At 51.6% G+C, this 16,046-nt stretch overlaps 4 protein-coding genes across 4 annotated transcripts, besides 6 other annotated features; all 4 read right to left on the bottom strand.

The window, feature by feature from the left end:
• Positions 1 to 22: 22 nt before the first annotated feature.
• Positions 23 to 91: a microsatellite.
• A 323-nt stretch (positions 92 to 414) lies between these two features.
• Positions 415 to 482: a microsatellite.
• Positions 483 to 487: 5 nt separating this feature from the next.
• Positions 488 to 5,461, bottom strand: TraAM80_04803 (uncharacterized protein; the record flags this gene model as incomplete). The annotated part of the gene is made up of 1 exon (XM_029381716.1): positions 488 to 5,461. The coding sequence occupies one exon, from the start codon at positions 5,459 to 5,461 to the stop codon at positions 488 to 490; it is 4,974 nt and encodes a 1,657-aa protein (XP_029238395.1).
• A 46-nt stretch (positions 5,462 to 5,507) lies between these two features.
• Positions 5,508 to 5,525: a microsatellite.
• A 260-nt stretch (positions 5,526 to 5,785) lies between these two features.
• On the bottom strand, positions 5,786 to 9,115 carry TraAM80_04802 (uncharacterized protein; the record flags this gene model as incomplete). Its single annotated transcript, XM_029381715.1, has 1 exon — positions 5,786 to 9,115. One exon carries the CDS (start codon positions 9,113 to 9,115, stop codon positions 5,786 to 5,788), a length of 3,330 nt encoding a protein of 1,109 aa, XP_029238394.1.
• A 42-nt stretch (positions 9,116 to 9,157) lies between these two features.
• Positions 9,158 to 9,261: a microsatellite.
• Positions 9,262 to 9,497: 236 nt separating this feature from the next.
• TraAM80_04801 (uncharacterized protein) lies at positions 9,498 to 12,713 on the bottom strand (the record flags this gene model as incomplete). The annotated part of the gene is made up of 1 exon (XM_029381714.1): positions 9,498 to 12,713. The coding sequence occupies one exon, from the start codon at positions 12,711 to 12,713 to the stop codon at positions 9,498 to 9,500; it is 3,216 nt and encodes a 1,071-aa protein (XP_029238393.1).
• A 143-nt stretch (positions 12,714 to 12,856) lies between these two features.
• Positions 12,857 to 12,882: a microsatellite.
• Positions 12,883 to 13,149: 267 nt separating this feature from the next.
• Positions 13,150 to 13,184: a microsatellite.
• Positions 13,185 to 13,318: 134 nt separating this feature from the next.
• On the bottom strand, positions 13,319 to 16,046 carry TraAM80_04800 (uncharacterized protein; the record flags this gene model as incomplete). The annotated part of the gene is made up of 1 exon (XM_029381713.1): positions 13,319 to 16,046. A coding segment is annotated over one exon (2,728 nt), but the record flags the coding sequence as incomplete, so codon positions are not given.

Below are 16,046 nucleotides of genomic sequence, written 5' to 3'. Positions count from 1 at the left end.
CTCCGTAACCCTACACGGCCACAGGGAGACAGAAAGAGAGAGATATAGAAAAAAAAAAAAAAAAAGATCGGGATAAAGAATAAAAAAAAAATTGTGCGTTCTTTTTGTTCCCCACAAACTTCAAGTTACACCTTACTATCAATGTTCGAAGGCTTTATTGTGTTAGCAAGGTGCGGCGGCTTCTGGTAGAGTAGAGAACGAAGACTGCCAATTGCCCCCCATCTCCCACATCTGCGCACTCGAGCCGACAAACTGTTTACATACCACCAATCACAACAGAGGCACGGAAGTAAAATAATAAATGCTTCTTTGTATTTGAACTCATCGCTCCTTTATGAACAATTCCCAGACGCGGGTTTCTTTATAATGTAAATATGTAACCATGCGGATGTCTGCGTCCATCAGGCATCATCGATATATGTATGGATATATCATGTAAATATGTATATAGAAATATACGTATATATAAAAATAAATAGATACCTCATCAGCGCCATGGTTTCGGTTTGGGGCTCCACGGCGAACGCGTAAAGTTGCCACATGAAGTCCCTGGAGACAGCTTCAAACCACGACCACTAGCGTTCCCATCACTACTGCGTCGATGATGATGTTGATGGTGCTGGCGATATGGGGTCGTCTCCGCCGCAGCTCGAGGCAACTCCCGCAGCGTTGAACCACGGCACAAAGAAGCAAGAAGACGCTTTCGCCCTGCCGCCTCGTGGTCAAGTTTATAAAAGGCATCCACATAGGAAGGCGTCATCGACCGCAAACGTCCAGTTCTAAATAACGTTTCAACGTTCGTGGCAACGCTGGCTTGGCGTGGTGAGACAGATCTCCGCTGGATGATCCCATGAAGGTTCGCCAGCGTCATCGGATCGTCAAAAAACTCCTGATTTTCTTTTTCCATAAATTCTACTTTTGCCTTTGCTGCCGTTGAAAAATCATCCCTGGGGCACGATACAGAACGCCCTGAATGCGAGGGGCTGCGGGTCGTAGCTCCTTCTGCCATGAAGCGACATGCCGCATCTCGTCTTCGAATCGGGGAAGCGATGGTGGTGACGACGGGTATTTGAGAGCAAACGGTATTCGTCACCTCGTAGGCCTTGTTGCCTGAAACATCATAGCCAAACGGCCTACGCGGAATCTCCGCATCTCCCCACACGCCAGGGCCCTCTTCGAGAGGGACACGTGTCACATGCGTGGGGGTGCCTTCCTTCCACCGTCGCTGGCTCCCTGTTTGCCCGCTACAATTTGATCTCACGCTATGGCTACGTCCCTGCGACGGACTAGGCTTCGTTGGCCATTCAAGTCCTTCGTGTTGCCTTCGCCACGACATCGTTGGACGCATGTAGTTGAGCGGAGGATAGTAAAATACCACGGAGTCTCTCCTAGCTTGAGTAAACACATTGGCTTCCACTTCGGTGAAAAACGAACGAGAAATATCCTCACACCTTTCACCGTCATGCATGCATTTGCTGTTATGAACGCCTTTATCGGACATTCTATTTATTCCTGTACTTTGGCTGACGCTATGGGTGCATGAGGATGGAGAGGAAAGACTGGTTGCCTCCTCAACCTTAATAGCACAATTTTGCTTCATCCTGTGGGCATCCATTTCGTATGGGTCTACGCTCACCGCCGCGGTGGTGTCTAACATGGTGGAAAGCGAATACTCAGGAAATGTGTCACACTCACGCCGCACATGTTTGGTGGACAAGGTATCATTCTGCGCTTCTTGTGTCTCCAATGCTGCTGTCGTCAGGTAAGCAATGCAGGGAGTATGAAGCGATGGTGATTGCACAGGCAAAGGGGCCTCCTCAACCCTACGTGTTGTGCCTTCTTCCACCTCACCTGAAGCTTGACTCCAGTCATCTATGTCCTCAAGGACCTCAACTTCTTCAAGGCCTTCCTCACCACCTCCCAATTCAGTTCCATCTTCTTGAGAAACCTCTCCTCGTACCGCATCCTCGCCTTGACAGGGCGACGCCGAGGATGAAGACGACGTCCTCAACACTGCTCTATTGGACACTTCCTTCCTCAACCCCATCGTCGCTTCCGCAGGAATTCTTTCCTTCTTTGTGGCTGTTGAAAGGGGTTTCTGTGGGTCTCGGACAAAAATAACATCATCTCTATAAGGGCGTCTTGTGGGTGGAGTCAATTGGGTACCGCACGACGTCATGTGTGATCGGCCACCGCTGCGTTGACGCTGAGGCAGCAGACTGACTTCGTGGCGTTGCTCGTTGCAACATCGATGATCCTTTAAAGAGCACGGAACGATGTGACGGTTCAGCCGTGCCACATGTCCTTTCACTGCAGCTCGCGAGGTTTCGAAAGACCGCAGATTCACTGAGACACCAACATCGCGGCGCAACGCCTTACAACTTGAATTGGATGACACCAAGGCGTTCAACCCCGATGAGTCAGGAGTTACATCTAATCCTTCTATAGATGCATCTACATTCCCCTCACACAGGGCAGCGGGAGCATTGCAGCAGGTTTCATCGTGTTGGGTTTGATCCTCATCACGCGCTTCCGCCGCAGCCAGAGCATCACGGTGAGAAGATAGACCTGAGTGCAAGGTCGTGCCGGAGCAAGGAATACTACGCGGCTGGGGCGATGATGGCGCTAGCGGCCCCCCTTGGCCACTAATTGATGTATTATGTACCAAATGCGAATCACCACCCACAACAAGTGTAGTCGTCCCTGTCGTTGTGTTGTTTGTTGCAGTGAGGAGAGTGTTTGATGTCGGGTTCCACTCAAAAAACTCGCGTTCAACCTGCGCAGCCTGCTTTACACTCCTTGACCAAGTAGCCTCTCGGGCAGCGTCATATTCAGCAGCAGCCACAGTCATAAGCTGGGCACCGATGCTGTTAACAGATTGCATGGTTGAAGGCGTTTTTGCATTTGACATCGTCACTGCCGCCGGGGAATTTGCAGAAGTGCCCTCCACGTGGCTGACGCACGAGTGGTCGTCGCCATGAACCCCCACAATGGCACTCAATTCAATCGACGCATCCACCGCTGCATCCTCCCTATTCCCGCGTGTAGGGGGCGAGGAATCCCAGGCGCACGATGCACGAATTTGATATTCATTTTCAAACCTTCGGTACAGCACACCTCTCTGTCGGAGCTCAGTGATCCACACCGCCTCCCGGTCCTCCCCCTCCTGAAATACAATAGTTTTCATCCTTTCCTCTAGTTCCCACACGTGGCGTCGCTGGTTGCACATCCATAGCTCCGCAAGTGCTGTCAACCCTGAGTAGAAAACCTGTACCAATTGACGGTATTCTTGAGCTTCTGTTTGCTGAATACGCACGAATCGGATGTGATTTTCCTGCTCCATCAGCGCGGCCACATTTCGAGCGTAAGCACGGGCAGACTCTATATTCTGCTGAAGCTCCCAATCAAGTCGAGCATCCTGCAGGCGATGAAGATCATTGGTTGCTTCCGTCAAAACATTTTGCCACTGGCATGCCTCCTGTAAGTAGATAACTGCGGGTTGAAGTGCGTTTTCGCAAAGGCGATGATAACGTAAAAGGAAATGAAACGTGTGAGCCTCCTCCTCAACCACGCATTGCCGAGCGCTTGTCTCTGCTGAAAAAAAACGAAGAAGCCGTCCCTCAACAAGGCGCATGGCATGGTCGACGCAACTCATGTTTTCACCAACCTCTAGCAAAAAAAGGGATTCAACCCCAGAAGAACTGCTGGGGTCAACGATGGGGCGTCTACCACTAGTAGATCCTGTGGCAATGAGCTCCTTCTCAGTCCCTTGACACCGTTGCATATGAAATCTGTCATGCACACAAGCAGGAACCAAATCCCTCCGGGCACCTTTGTCCTCGGCAAGAGCCACGCTACGGTGTGGGGAAAACTTTGGCGAATAAGAGCCAGCTGCTTTTGTGATGGAAGACTGCGGCGGTGAGCCGGCTACTTTTAAACCAGCCTTCGTCTTAGTCGTTCCCTCCTCCTTCACCGCAGCCTTTCTTTTTGTCCTTTCTCGCTTTAAAGTGGTGGACGTCTCTTTCCAGGGGCATGAATTTGGGGAGAACGTCTTCTCATCCCCTGCTAGAAGCAAGGTGCGTTGGAAGGTATAATTCACAATTAACCCCCGTATGGCGTGTACGTAGGCGGTAGTTATTTCACGACGCTCCTTCTCTTCGCGTTCCATCAGCAGCAACGCTTGCTCCTGTATTTGCAGGGCATGATACACCTTCATGATCTCCGTCTTCGCAGGAATTATGGGTTGAGGTAGATGCACCGGTTCAGCAGTAGAGGGTCGCACCGAAAAGGTAGAGGAGTTGTGCAACGCAGAAGACGGTCGCGCGTTATCGGCTAGACCACCCGCAACCCGAGCCGTTCTACAAACGGGCACAGAACTAGAGCGCAACGGTGGCAGTGGGGTTGACCTTTTAGTGCCGTTTCTATGATCCTCACCAGAGGTACTGCCGTCCTCGTTTACTAGCGCCAGCGAAAAGGCAACCCTCCGAGTTGAAAAGGGGGAAATTCGGCTTCCCTGGAGGCATCGCCGGGTGCTACTGAAAGGAAGCTGCGCGGTAAGAGTGGAGTCAGTGGAGGAACTGCTCTTGTCATCACGAGGTAAGGAAAACTGAAGAGACGTCGGCGACGTACGGCAGGGATCAACCTGTGAACGCCAATCACCTCCTCTTATGAAAGAGGACCGTAGTTGCACCTCATCTGCCAGTGACGATGCAGATGCGGCAATACTGTGCGATTGCGCCCTACTCCCTTGTGCGACAAGCCCCACATTACCGACTGAAGACCCTTCACTCTGCCGTTGTGCCTCATTGTTATAGACCAGGAGATGTTGCAGTGGGCTTCTTATCTGTGGGTGTGGAGGAACAACCTGGAGAAACCGCTGAACCTCTGCACAATCACCTTTACCGCCAGTTCTCTCTTGTACTTTTGATGCCGCAGGAAACACTTGGGCAAAAGGAGGCACATGCCCTTCCCGCCTCTCCCCATTCATCCCGCCCTTGCTCAGCGGGGACGGTCGTGGTGAGACTAACATGGCACTAGTACTGCGCCGGGAAACGGCAGGTGGCGGTGATGGTGCCTTGGCGAGGTGTTTATCTGGGACTCGTGTGACACTCACCTCTGATGCATGTGGCCACAGCGGCTGCGGTGTCGGCGACATCATCAAGGAAAGGTTTGCGCTGTCGAATTTCAAGTTGGTACCCTCGCAGCCATCTGCGCTTCGTCGTGCCTTCCTGCTGCTACTCCTGTCCACTGCAACGACATGGCCACTTTGCAGCTCAGCTGCATGCAGAAAGCTTGCATCATTGTCCGAATTACCGTCCTCCGCCTCGTGACAGCTCGGTGTGAGCAAAGGGACACGCAGAAGCACCGGTCGCGGGTCCAGGGAAGACCGCACTGCGGTATTGTAGAGGGGCAGTGGCGTCGATGCTGTGGGCTTCTGCGCAACGGAGTCCTTTCTTGTCATAGACGACACGTCTTCCCTTCCGGCTTCTCTCCCTCTATAATTTAGTCACACACACACACACACAGTTTTTTGTTCGCCCTTTCCCCCACACACCCTCTCCCCCTCCTGTAGCGCCACCAACGACAAAGCAAAAAGGAAGCCAACACAAGAAGTGTGACAAGACTTGTAAATTCAAAGGAGAGCAGTAAACATGATCATTTTTACACAAGTGCACACCATAAAATAATGATAATAATCATCATGTTCCATTTAATGCTTTTTCTCTCTCGCTCATATCCCACCCCTGATTGCTGAAAAAGCATGAAAATCCCCAGTGTGCTCACCTCAACGGTCACACCAGACCAAAACGTCACCACTGCCATTTGCCAACTCCCTTTCCCACTCAGTGGCCGTGTTTCCATCGCACAACAGCGAGACACACCACTCTTCTGGTCGAGATGGAGTTGAGGGTATTTCGCCTCCCTGCAGCTCCTGCTCCTCCGCCAACAATTCGAAAAGAGAGATGGGTCTGTTGGATGGGCGCAGCGTGCCGCTCCCACTTGCCATGTATTCTAGGCCATTAATCTCCAGCAGCATATCCTCTGGGCTTCGATAGATAGCAGTGTCGGGTCGCACCATCACAGCGTCATGTGCGGTCATCTTTGTAGCGTCCCGCAGCAGCAGAAGCCGCGGTGAATGTTCTACCTCCACGTACCGTTGAAGAACACCGTACAGTGAGGCACTACTGACGGCAACACCAAGAGCAGATACGCCAGTAGGGTGTGTATCAAAGTTACCGCGAGACCAACCAAGACGATCATCCAGCTCCGCGATGCTGATACCACGATCGGGGCGCTGTCGCAGCAGCGGGCAAACATATTCTTCCACCAAGGCCACAAGTCCAGTTGGTGCAAAGGCACATTTCAGTGCAATACGCAGAAGCGGCGTCGAATCAATTGAGGCACTATACCACTGAAAAAACAATGGAAAACGACGAACAGCCGCTTCAGCAAGTTGCATCCAGCTGCCGCAGCTATTGTTATCCGTCTCATTCGTGCCACGCATGTATCGACAGAAATCTGTTGGATTAAGGAACACGTACTGCTGAGCCTCAGGTATGCCATTACCATCATGCTGCTGCTGCTGCTGCTGATCGTCCTCCTGTTTTCTCACGCTTACCAAAAGTTCCCACAGCACCGCATCATCCTTCACAAGAGGTCCAGTGACTATCTGCTTCTTCGCAAAAAGGTATCCATCTCGACAGGAGCGCCCCACACGCCGCAGCAGCGTGGGAAGATCACCAAACCTGGGGGCAAACCACACACCCCACGATAGTCCCTCTGCAACAATTTGCAGCGGAATGTCCACATCCGATGGAAATAGGCGCGATATCAGACGAGCGTACAGAAGCCAGGGCCCTACGTGCCCACGAAACGCCGCCACCACAGTATCCTCCACGTGCGCACTGCGATCAACAAGCACATCGAAAAAAAGTCCTTCAAATGCCTCTAGAAAAGACGGGAGGACACCAAGTGTTGCGGCCACAGATCCCCAGCGGACCCGACGAAGCAGTGTCTGAAGCCGCATTCCAGATGGAACAGAAACAAGAGGTAAAAGAACCACAAACACCGCATGAATTGTGGCCTCCGCAAAGCGTAGCAAAGCATCCGGCTGTTGTCCTTTTAATACACGCGCCAACTGTGAATCAAATGTTAACTTCTGGACAGAAGCCATGGACGGTGACAGTGGTGGTGGTGGTAAAGACAATGTTGGTGCCTTTGGAGCTTCTGGAGGCAGTGGCACATCAGCTGGAGTCAACCCTGTCATTTCTCCACCTCTGAAACGAATGCATTGTGCCCTCTCATCCACCGCAAATGGTAGTGCGCATTCACGCAACACCTTGAAGAGATCCGCCTGAGTTAAAGGAAGCCGCTCGGATTGTAACCAGCGTTGCAAGTAAGCAATGGGCATGAATGCGTCAGGAATTTCTGCTGCAGTCACCTCTTCATTGCATCGGAAAAGAAACAGTTTAATCGCCTCTGCACAAAGCTGACAGTGTTTGCCTTTCGCCTTGCGAGCGGTTTCAATCGCTTTCAGCGCAGCAGACTCTCGTGGTGACAAACAAACACTTCGCTGATGCACGGAAGTCCATGAAACAACCTCAGCAGCGTCAAAGTCAGCCACAACATCATATCGGCGCAAGACATCCAAAAAAGCTTCACCATCATCAGAGTCCTTTGCAGGTACAAGAACTTCACGTAAATCTTCGTATGTAACTCGTCTCGCAAGCAGATACCGCTTCCGCAAAAACTCCACGGCTCGTATGACAAGATCGACCTCCTGAAGAAACGTGGCTGTGGTGGTGACAGAATCATTTCGGCTGCCCAATACCCACACAGTCACATCCGCGGCATTAATAGCACTCTTTGCACTTGAACGGAGTTGGAGCTGCACCATCGCCGTTCCGTGCACACTGTGCACAACAAAATGAGAAGGGAAAGACATCAACATCTTCAAGAGGCTTTTCTTTTGAAGGAGGCTTGATACTGTCGACCAGGAGATAAGCTCCGATAACTCACTTAAAGAAATACCTGCAGGTCGCCGAACAAGTAGCGACTGAATAGACTGCAACGTCTCTAACGCCATTCTGGTTTTTGCTTCATCCGACAAGTGCAGTCGCCACATGGGCAGAGAGAGCGCTTGTTGCCCTTGTAAAGAAGAATAGGGCAGCCAACAGCGCACGGCATCTGCCACCAACGCCATTGTGTCGTCCATGGGAACACGAAGAAGAAACTGTGGGAGAAATGCATCCCGTTTTTTAATCCAATACTGCACCCGCTCCTGCGCTGCGTCGATATGGGCCTCAAGCGGTACATTTTCGCCTGCTGCACGTGGTTTCAGGGCGTGGCGTAGAGATGCATCTACTCTCTGCCACCACCACCACTGCAACGTCAACAAACACGGCGACAGCTGCTGCATCCTCTCGCGATGCAAGCGGAAGAGACCACCTCCGCAGGGGAACAGTACCTGCTCACAAACCCCAAACAGCAGAGCCTCGCCCACTAAATCCGTCATAAAACGACACGTGGTGTCATTAATGCTGGTGAATTTTCCTCTTGGTTGCTGCAGCAAAGAAAAGCATGACTCCACCGAAACTTCCTCCACCAGACGCGGACCGCGCCTCGATGGGGAAGGCGCTGAAGATGCGGCAAGACCAGAGATAATTAGGGGAACAATGACGCCATGTAACAACTGAAAGAGCGTATCTTTCTCTTTATCACTGCTCTGTGAAGAGGTCACATTGATGGATTGCAGCATGACATTAATCACAGGATCACGGCGGAGTCTTCGCAACTTTGCATCTCCCCCCGCGGAGGGTTCGTCGTGTGTAAGCGACACCAAACCAAGACGCTGCAGAGAGACTACACTTTCGTCAAACACAGTCCCAGCATCGGTGCTGGCGTCGCCGTGCCTTTTGCCCATTCCATCAAGGCGCTGCTGGTCGCAACTGCTGCAGCGAACAAACAAACGCCTCGCATCCTCTACACGACACGAGCTACCAGCTACAACAGGCAGGAGATACGCTGCCTGCTGCAGGTACGGAGGAAAGCGGTGGTTACTCCCAATACCAGACGGGCAGAAGAGACGCCCCAGATGTGCACTGTTTGGGCGCATCGGACCGCGCCAAACTGTTTTCACAGCAGAGCCGGCCAGCAGAAAAACAAAAACAAAAACAAAAATAAGAAAACAAGTGAAAAGGGGAAAAAAAAGTACAAACCCATAAAAAAGCAGCAAAGCAAAAAAAAAAACAACAACAACAATTAAGCTCATGCCTCACTCACCCACATCTTTTACTCTTTTTTCTCTCCTGTTTTTTTTCCGTTTTCCTTTCCTTCGTTTTGGCACGGATGTCGCTAGGCAGTACTTCTCACCACAGATTCCGGATTCTTTTGTGCGGGACCCTCACTAAGGAAGAAAATAAAACAGAGAGGAAGCAACGGCGCCTAAACGATAGTGCTATTGCTATCGAGTTTATCAAAGATTGGAAAGGACAACGTCACATAGACGCCATCACCATGGAGCCCATCTCCACCGCCGACCATAGAGTTTGCAGCAACGCCGCGGCGCGTCTGTCGGCAAGACTCCCCGGCACCACGAAAAGCTCCATGCGTTGGCAGAATGCAAACACGCCAAGTACACCCAAGAAAGATTGTTCCACCATCTTTCCTACGTGACGTGCAAACGCCGGATCCGCGCCTTCCGTGCCCAGATCCTCAATGGGGACTCTTAGTGCGTAACACAACTCCTCCAGCACAAGAACGGGCAACACACGCTGCAGTATGAGGACATCCTGCGACCTCTGGGCTTGCTTCTGTAGCCACTTTGGACCACCAGGGCGATGTGGCGCCGCAGAAGGGCACTGCATAACCGCCTCACTATCTACAAGTGACATCAACGCGAGGTCGGCAAGCAGTTCACCCAAAAGCGCGCGTAGCTCTCCTTGTGAAGTTTCATTTGGCGAGCGCTTATAGGCTCGCCGCGAAGACCCGTCTTCCGCGCGAGATGAGAGTCTATCGCCAGCGTGCGGCATCATCAGCGAGATTTCATCGTCTTCAGTCAAAGGAGGTACGATATGCGTAAAAAGATGACTCATGTATGAGAGCCATAATCGCAATAAACCCACCGGCTGCAGTTGAAAGCCCAACACCATGCGATGCGCCAGCTGAATAAGAACTCGAAACACTCCAATATCTCTCAGTGTGCAGAATGTAGCCTCGCGTCCCAAGTAGTCCATAGCACCCTCCCTCGCATGCTCATTCTGCTGCTCCCACTCTGCACGAAGTCTCAAAAAGTTTAGTGACAAGGTGCGAAAAATGGACATCAGCAACAAAGTGCCGCAAGGCGCAGGAAAATGGACAGGCGTCTCTGGATGGAATAAATCATCCATTACATCCATTGTAATCGCCGTTGTTGCTTCTCCTCCAGACGCCAGCAGCTGCAGCACCGGATCCTGCGAGAGATCGTCACACAGCGCCGCCGCTGAATCCTCTGGTGTGTGACGACCATCCACGTAGAGTTCAAACAGATGATCCACCTCCGCGAGGGCCTCTTCGGCCGAAAAAGCGTCCTGCAACCTTGCCCCAATACAGTTGTGCAACATCAGTCGTACGCGAATCCCACGCAGGTCCCATGGTAGCGCAAGAAAACCGGACGCAAGAAGTGTCATAATACACTGCTGACTCTCGTAATACGGCTCCTCATCATCATGATAATCAGAACTGCTGTGGTGTTCGGAGCATAACATTGCCAGAATAGGTAGCAGTGTTTCGCGTAGTACACTGCAGACATTAAGATTCGTCTTGCCAATGCGTTCATAAAAGACAAATAAGGCACGCAACAAACACATGAGTAATAAGGCATCTTCTCCAAATGCCCGTACAATTTTATCATGAACATGCCTTAAGTGCCACTGCAATATTGTCTTCTGGGCCTCTACCTCGTTGCTGTCAATCGAGGTGATGAGAGCTGCCACAGAAACCCGTAACGCATCACTTTCCCCATTGACTATCACAGTGTGTAATTGACGCAGCAAAGCAACAAGGGTGTCCTGTTCAATAAGGGAAAGAACCGTGAAACAACTCGGATGATACGTTCGCAAAAAATATTCAGTGACGTACGATGACCAACACAACGACGACGTCCTCACCGTTGGTGCGGTCACTGATCCACCTCCCGGTTCGCCACCAGCATCCGCGTCTTCCCAGCGCAGACGCTTGGTGCCGGCAAAACATCTCAAATCCTCCGACGCAAGTAGTTCTAAATGCTCCTCCAACAGCTGACGGTACCGCCGTCGAATCGCAAAAAGCATTGAATCGGTGCTCTCAACGGTGTCCGGAACATCCTCGGTGGCCTCCTGCGCACGCACAAGAGACTGTACGAGACGAAATGCATTGCCCCACGCGGTGGAAACCAACCTACGCGCCCACGACAACACGAGTGAATTGGATCTAAAAGCAAACGGCAACGACTCCATGGCCACTTCAACTTCCAGTGACGCCCTCCAAAAGAAGGATTGTCGACACACAACATTATGCACAGTCGCAAGTGAGCTATCGGTGGTCACGTTGTCTGATGTGAGACGAACCGTAAGATACCCTCGCAAGTGCTCTTGCATTCGCTCAATAAACATACGTTGAGCCTGCACCACGACAGGGTTGTGTTGAGCAACACACGAATCGTTTTCAAGCAGAAGAAGAGCGCCTGTGTAACCTGAAAGCAGAGTCATTAAAAACATCCAAACAGATTCACGAAACGCCACCCCCACATCACTCATGGTCCTAGACAAAAAAGCAAACACGTCCCTCCATACATATTGCGTGGAAGCGTTAACAAGACGCTCTATTTCAGCCTGCGCACGCCCTGTTGGTGTGTCCTTCCCAGCGTCGCAGACACTTCCCATAAGAATTATTGTTACACGCGCTTGTAAATTATTTATGTGACTCCGAGTGATGGCCTCAACCCCCAGACACAATCCTCGAAAAGACCCGGTCGCCTTTAGCAACTCCTCCAGACCTTGCATAGCTTCTGAACGAAGTAGCCGCTCATTACTTGCTACTCCATCACTTTTACACGTTACTAGTTGCATATTCACCAGAGCCTTCTCCGTATTACCCGAGGTGGTGGAGAGCAGCTCCTCCCTAATTGCATCGGTGACACTTTGAAGAAGGATCAGACTAAAGACAGAGTGAGGCCCCTCCTGCCACCAACGACGCAGTAATGGGATGAGCAGCGTGCGACGCCAGTAATGACTCTTAGCAAGACGCATGAAGAGTTCCCGAGCATGCTGAGGGCGTCCACTTTTAGGAAGGGGCAACGGAATCGGCGGGGACGTTCCAGCAGTTTGATCGGTCTCTGTAGTACGCGTTCCGGAAGTTAAATACAAACACAAATCATTAAGGTAGGCTTCTTGGGCAATGCGGTCCGGCTCAGGAAAGGGCGTCGCGCTAGAGTTGGAGGAAGCAACTCCTTCCTTCCTGTTCCCATCAGGCAAAGCATAAACATCTTTTCGAGTAGAGTCCTCCGCTGCTCTTCTACGCGTAACTCCAAGAAGAACACCTGCTAGAGCGTTGAGCAGCCTCTTCGTCTGCGGAGGGCCATGCAGTTGAGCTGCGAAATCAGTGACCTCCTTCCCGGCCTCTGACTGCGCGTTGTTTCGTGCGGCGTCACCGGTGAAAGTGTCGGATGCATTCGACTGGGGCAACGGCAAACGCATCCGGCAGGAAGTCCCCCAGAGCAGTGACTAACTAGTAACACAACCGAGGACGCCCACCTCAAACAATAATAATAAGGGTGTGCCTCACAGCAGGCAGCGAGAAGGGCCCAGAAGCAAAGAGGAGTTGAATGGGTGGTGCACAAAATAATAATAATAATAATAATAATAACACACCAAAAAAAATAACAAATATATCAGTAGACGAAGCAAAAATAAAGAGGGTATTTCAAAACTTAACAACAACAACAAAAAAAATAAAGATGTAAAAGACCAACAGAAACAAAAAGATAATTGTGGCAAACTGCATCTTCAACTAATCACGTTCCAAGTAGTGTCTATATAAAAGGCCCAATCATCAATGTTTCCCCATTCTTCCGCCTCAACGTTAGCACTGGCCCTCAAGAAGAGCCAATGGGCAAGAACGTCACACATCACATCTTTCTCTCTCTCTCTATCTCTCTATATATATATATCTGTTTCATGCACTTTTGCTTTATATAATGGTATCGTTTCTTCTCATACTTTTTGTTTTTCTATTATTATTTTTTTATTTCCCACTCACTCTCTCACACACTTTTGCCTCCTTCCACATTCACCCGCCCCCTTTATTCACATGGTATGAGTACTCGCAGCTCGTTCACATAGCGCTGTAGCTCCTCCTCCCTCCCCTCCTCGATGAGTAGAACCAGGTACCGAAGACATGTCTTTCCATCGCCAATCAGGCGAATGCAGCGCAAAATTTCACGTTTTTCTCGACGCTTGTTGCAAGCTTTAAAACGTGGATCCACTACAGAATCATCTTCCTCACTGTATTCCTCATCACTGGTATGCCTCAACTCGTCAGGGGTGAGGTGGTATTGCTGCACCACGTCCAGGGGGATCTCTATGTCCAAGAGCATTCCGCTTTCGGTAATAATTTCAACACATCGCTTTCGCTCTACTAATAACTCAGCAGGAATAAAAGAAAACCTATCAACAATTGCAGGATTGCCCCACCCCTGTGAGTCTAAAAGGGAAACTAGAGTTTGTAATGCGTCCTGAATAGCCTCTGCGTCTTGGTAGAGTTGAATGACCCATTTCTTCACAAAACTATCCCTTACCTTGGAATGCAGAGCACACGGAGATGTCAAGGGCGGTGGAGGGGAGAGAAGAATTGGCACATCAGCCGCTTTGGTGCCATGCGACCGAGGTGCAGAAGCCGCAATAAAGGACTTAGCGCCTCTCCGAGACTTTGAAGCTGAGTAAATCCTGTGCGCCTTAACTGGTGAGGAATCCGTAGATGGAGACAACAGCATCGGTCGCCGCAAATGGCTTGCCACAAGACGGGGTTTCGCCTTTGGCTCAGTGGCGACTTTGCCATCGGCAAAGAAACGAGGATCCAGCATGTTAACATCGCGTAAGATTTCCGTGGCGTTCATCGAAGCAGCGTGAGATGTTTCTTCATCCTTGCGAATAGGTGAGACAAATACCACGTCCTCCATGCACCTCGTCTCAGGCGTGTCTGGAGTGTTGGGCCTCGGCGAATTACGTTGAGGTGTATCTCCAAATGGTGCATGACGGGTATTTCGACGATTACGGAGATGCAGCCACTCTTCATGGTCCAGCGTCGCATCGCGGTGCACTGCTCGCGCTTGGTTACCAACCGGAAACGCCCGATTTCCCTCATCCCTTTCTTCACTGGAGATGTTCACAGGGATGATGTTTTGGGTCCACCCTTGAGCCTGGTGATTACTGCCACCACTGACACAAGTTTCACTGTCCTCCCTCTCGACACCCTTGCATTGCGCAGGTGTATCATTTGGTAAACTCTCCAACGCATCATTGCCATCCCCGCGTTCCACGACGGCAGGTGCGGTGTCCACGACTTGCGACACCTGCATGCTGGACAGCCGCTCCTCGAGCAAGGATTCCAGGTATTTTCTCGATTCCTGTGCAAGATGTTTTAAGAGCTCCTGTGGAAGAGGTTCCCCACCCGCTCGGTTTGGGAGGCCTCGCTGTTGTTTCCTTTTTTTATCTCGAGCTGCAGCTTGAGCCTTCAACACCTTTGCCGTGCGCGCAGCTCGTTCAGCGTCAACATAGCCAGAACCTGCCCCAACCGCAGCACCGCGCGTTAGTAAATGCATATAACTGGCACACTGTGATACTTCTGCCACTTCGCCGTCATCTGCGGACGACGTGGAAATGTTTACACCACTAATACTACCCCCAGGAGCATAGGGTAAACGAAGGCGACTGCCCTCATGTTCTGCCTTTGCTGCCAATCGTGAGAAAGTAAGACGGTCACCATCAATTGAAAGCAACGATGGACAAAGATTACGCAGCAAAGGACGGTAACTACGCTTTATACGCTCCGCCACAGGGTTACCATGCAGCATCAAGTGCCGCAGTCCTCTTGTAAGTGACAGAGGTCGAATGGAGGCCTGTGTTGTAAGTCTATTATGCGCCAAATCAAGTGTCTCTAGGAGAAGCAGATGCGCTATACCTTCGACAAAGGTAATATCGTTGTGGCCGAGGAAAATGTGAGATAACGCAAGGTTTCGCTCTAACCCAAGCATGGAATGAAGCCGGTTTTTCCGTGCATTGAGCAGAGTAAGCATTCTGCACTGCCCTATGCCCGTCAGATCTTGCAACGTGTTATCACTCACATCAAGACGCAGAAGCGACGGTGGCAGTATTTTTAGTGACTCCAGGCAGTTTTGGCGAAGACACAAAACTGTCACCGAGCGAAAAGAACCCGCTGAAGTAATCCCTGGTGAGAAAGACAGCGTTTGATCAGACGGAAACGCCTTCGATATCGCCTCACCAGACGAGGCCACAACATCCCAAATATCGTCTACGCCATAAGTCTCACGCAAACGGCCTGTTGGCACCATGTTGGTAAGATCCAAGACAACTCGCAGGAGGGGGCTGAGGTTCGCTGTCACGTCGAGAGGCTCCGCATCATCCACGCCGCGTGGAAATGGCGCCCCTTCCTGCTTCTGTCGCCCCCTCCTCACCCCTCCACTCGGCAAACGCCGCCGATTGAGGGATTCCTCTTGGTGGCTCGGCGTCGCTGGTGCAGAGTTCCGCGCCACGGCTTCCACCGCCGTACCCCCGCCCTGGCGGCTCGGCTGGCGCTCCAACCCGCCGCCCAGGGCAGCGACAGACGCCGCGTCACTGGTGGCGCTGCCCGCGCGCCCGCTTGCCGCAAACAGCGCGGAACGGCGCCTCTGCAGCGCCTCCATGTCCACCCCGCGGCGGAGGCCGCCACTCCGCGCCGTCGAGGAGACGCTCCCGCCGCGCGACTCTGCGACCCCCGCCCCAGTCGCCCCGGAAATGGGGAGACGAAGCGCG

Source organism: Trypanosoma rangeli, assembly GCF_003719475.1.
Source record: "Trypanosoma rangeli strain AM80 chromosome Unknown Tra_15.4_contig_00146, whole genome shotgun sequence".
NCBI classification, from domain to species: domain Eukaryota; phylum Euglenozoa; class Kinetoplastea; order Trypanosomatida; family Trypanosomatidae; genus Trypanosoma; species Trypanosoma rangeli.
The sequence above is the reverse complement of the archived record's forward strand: the minus strand, read 5'-3'. Positions and strand labels throughout refer to the sequence as shown.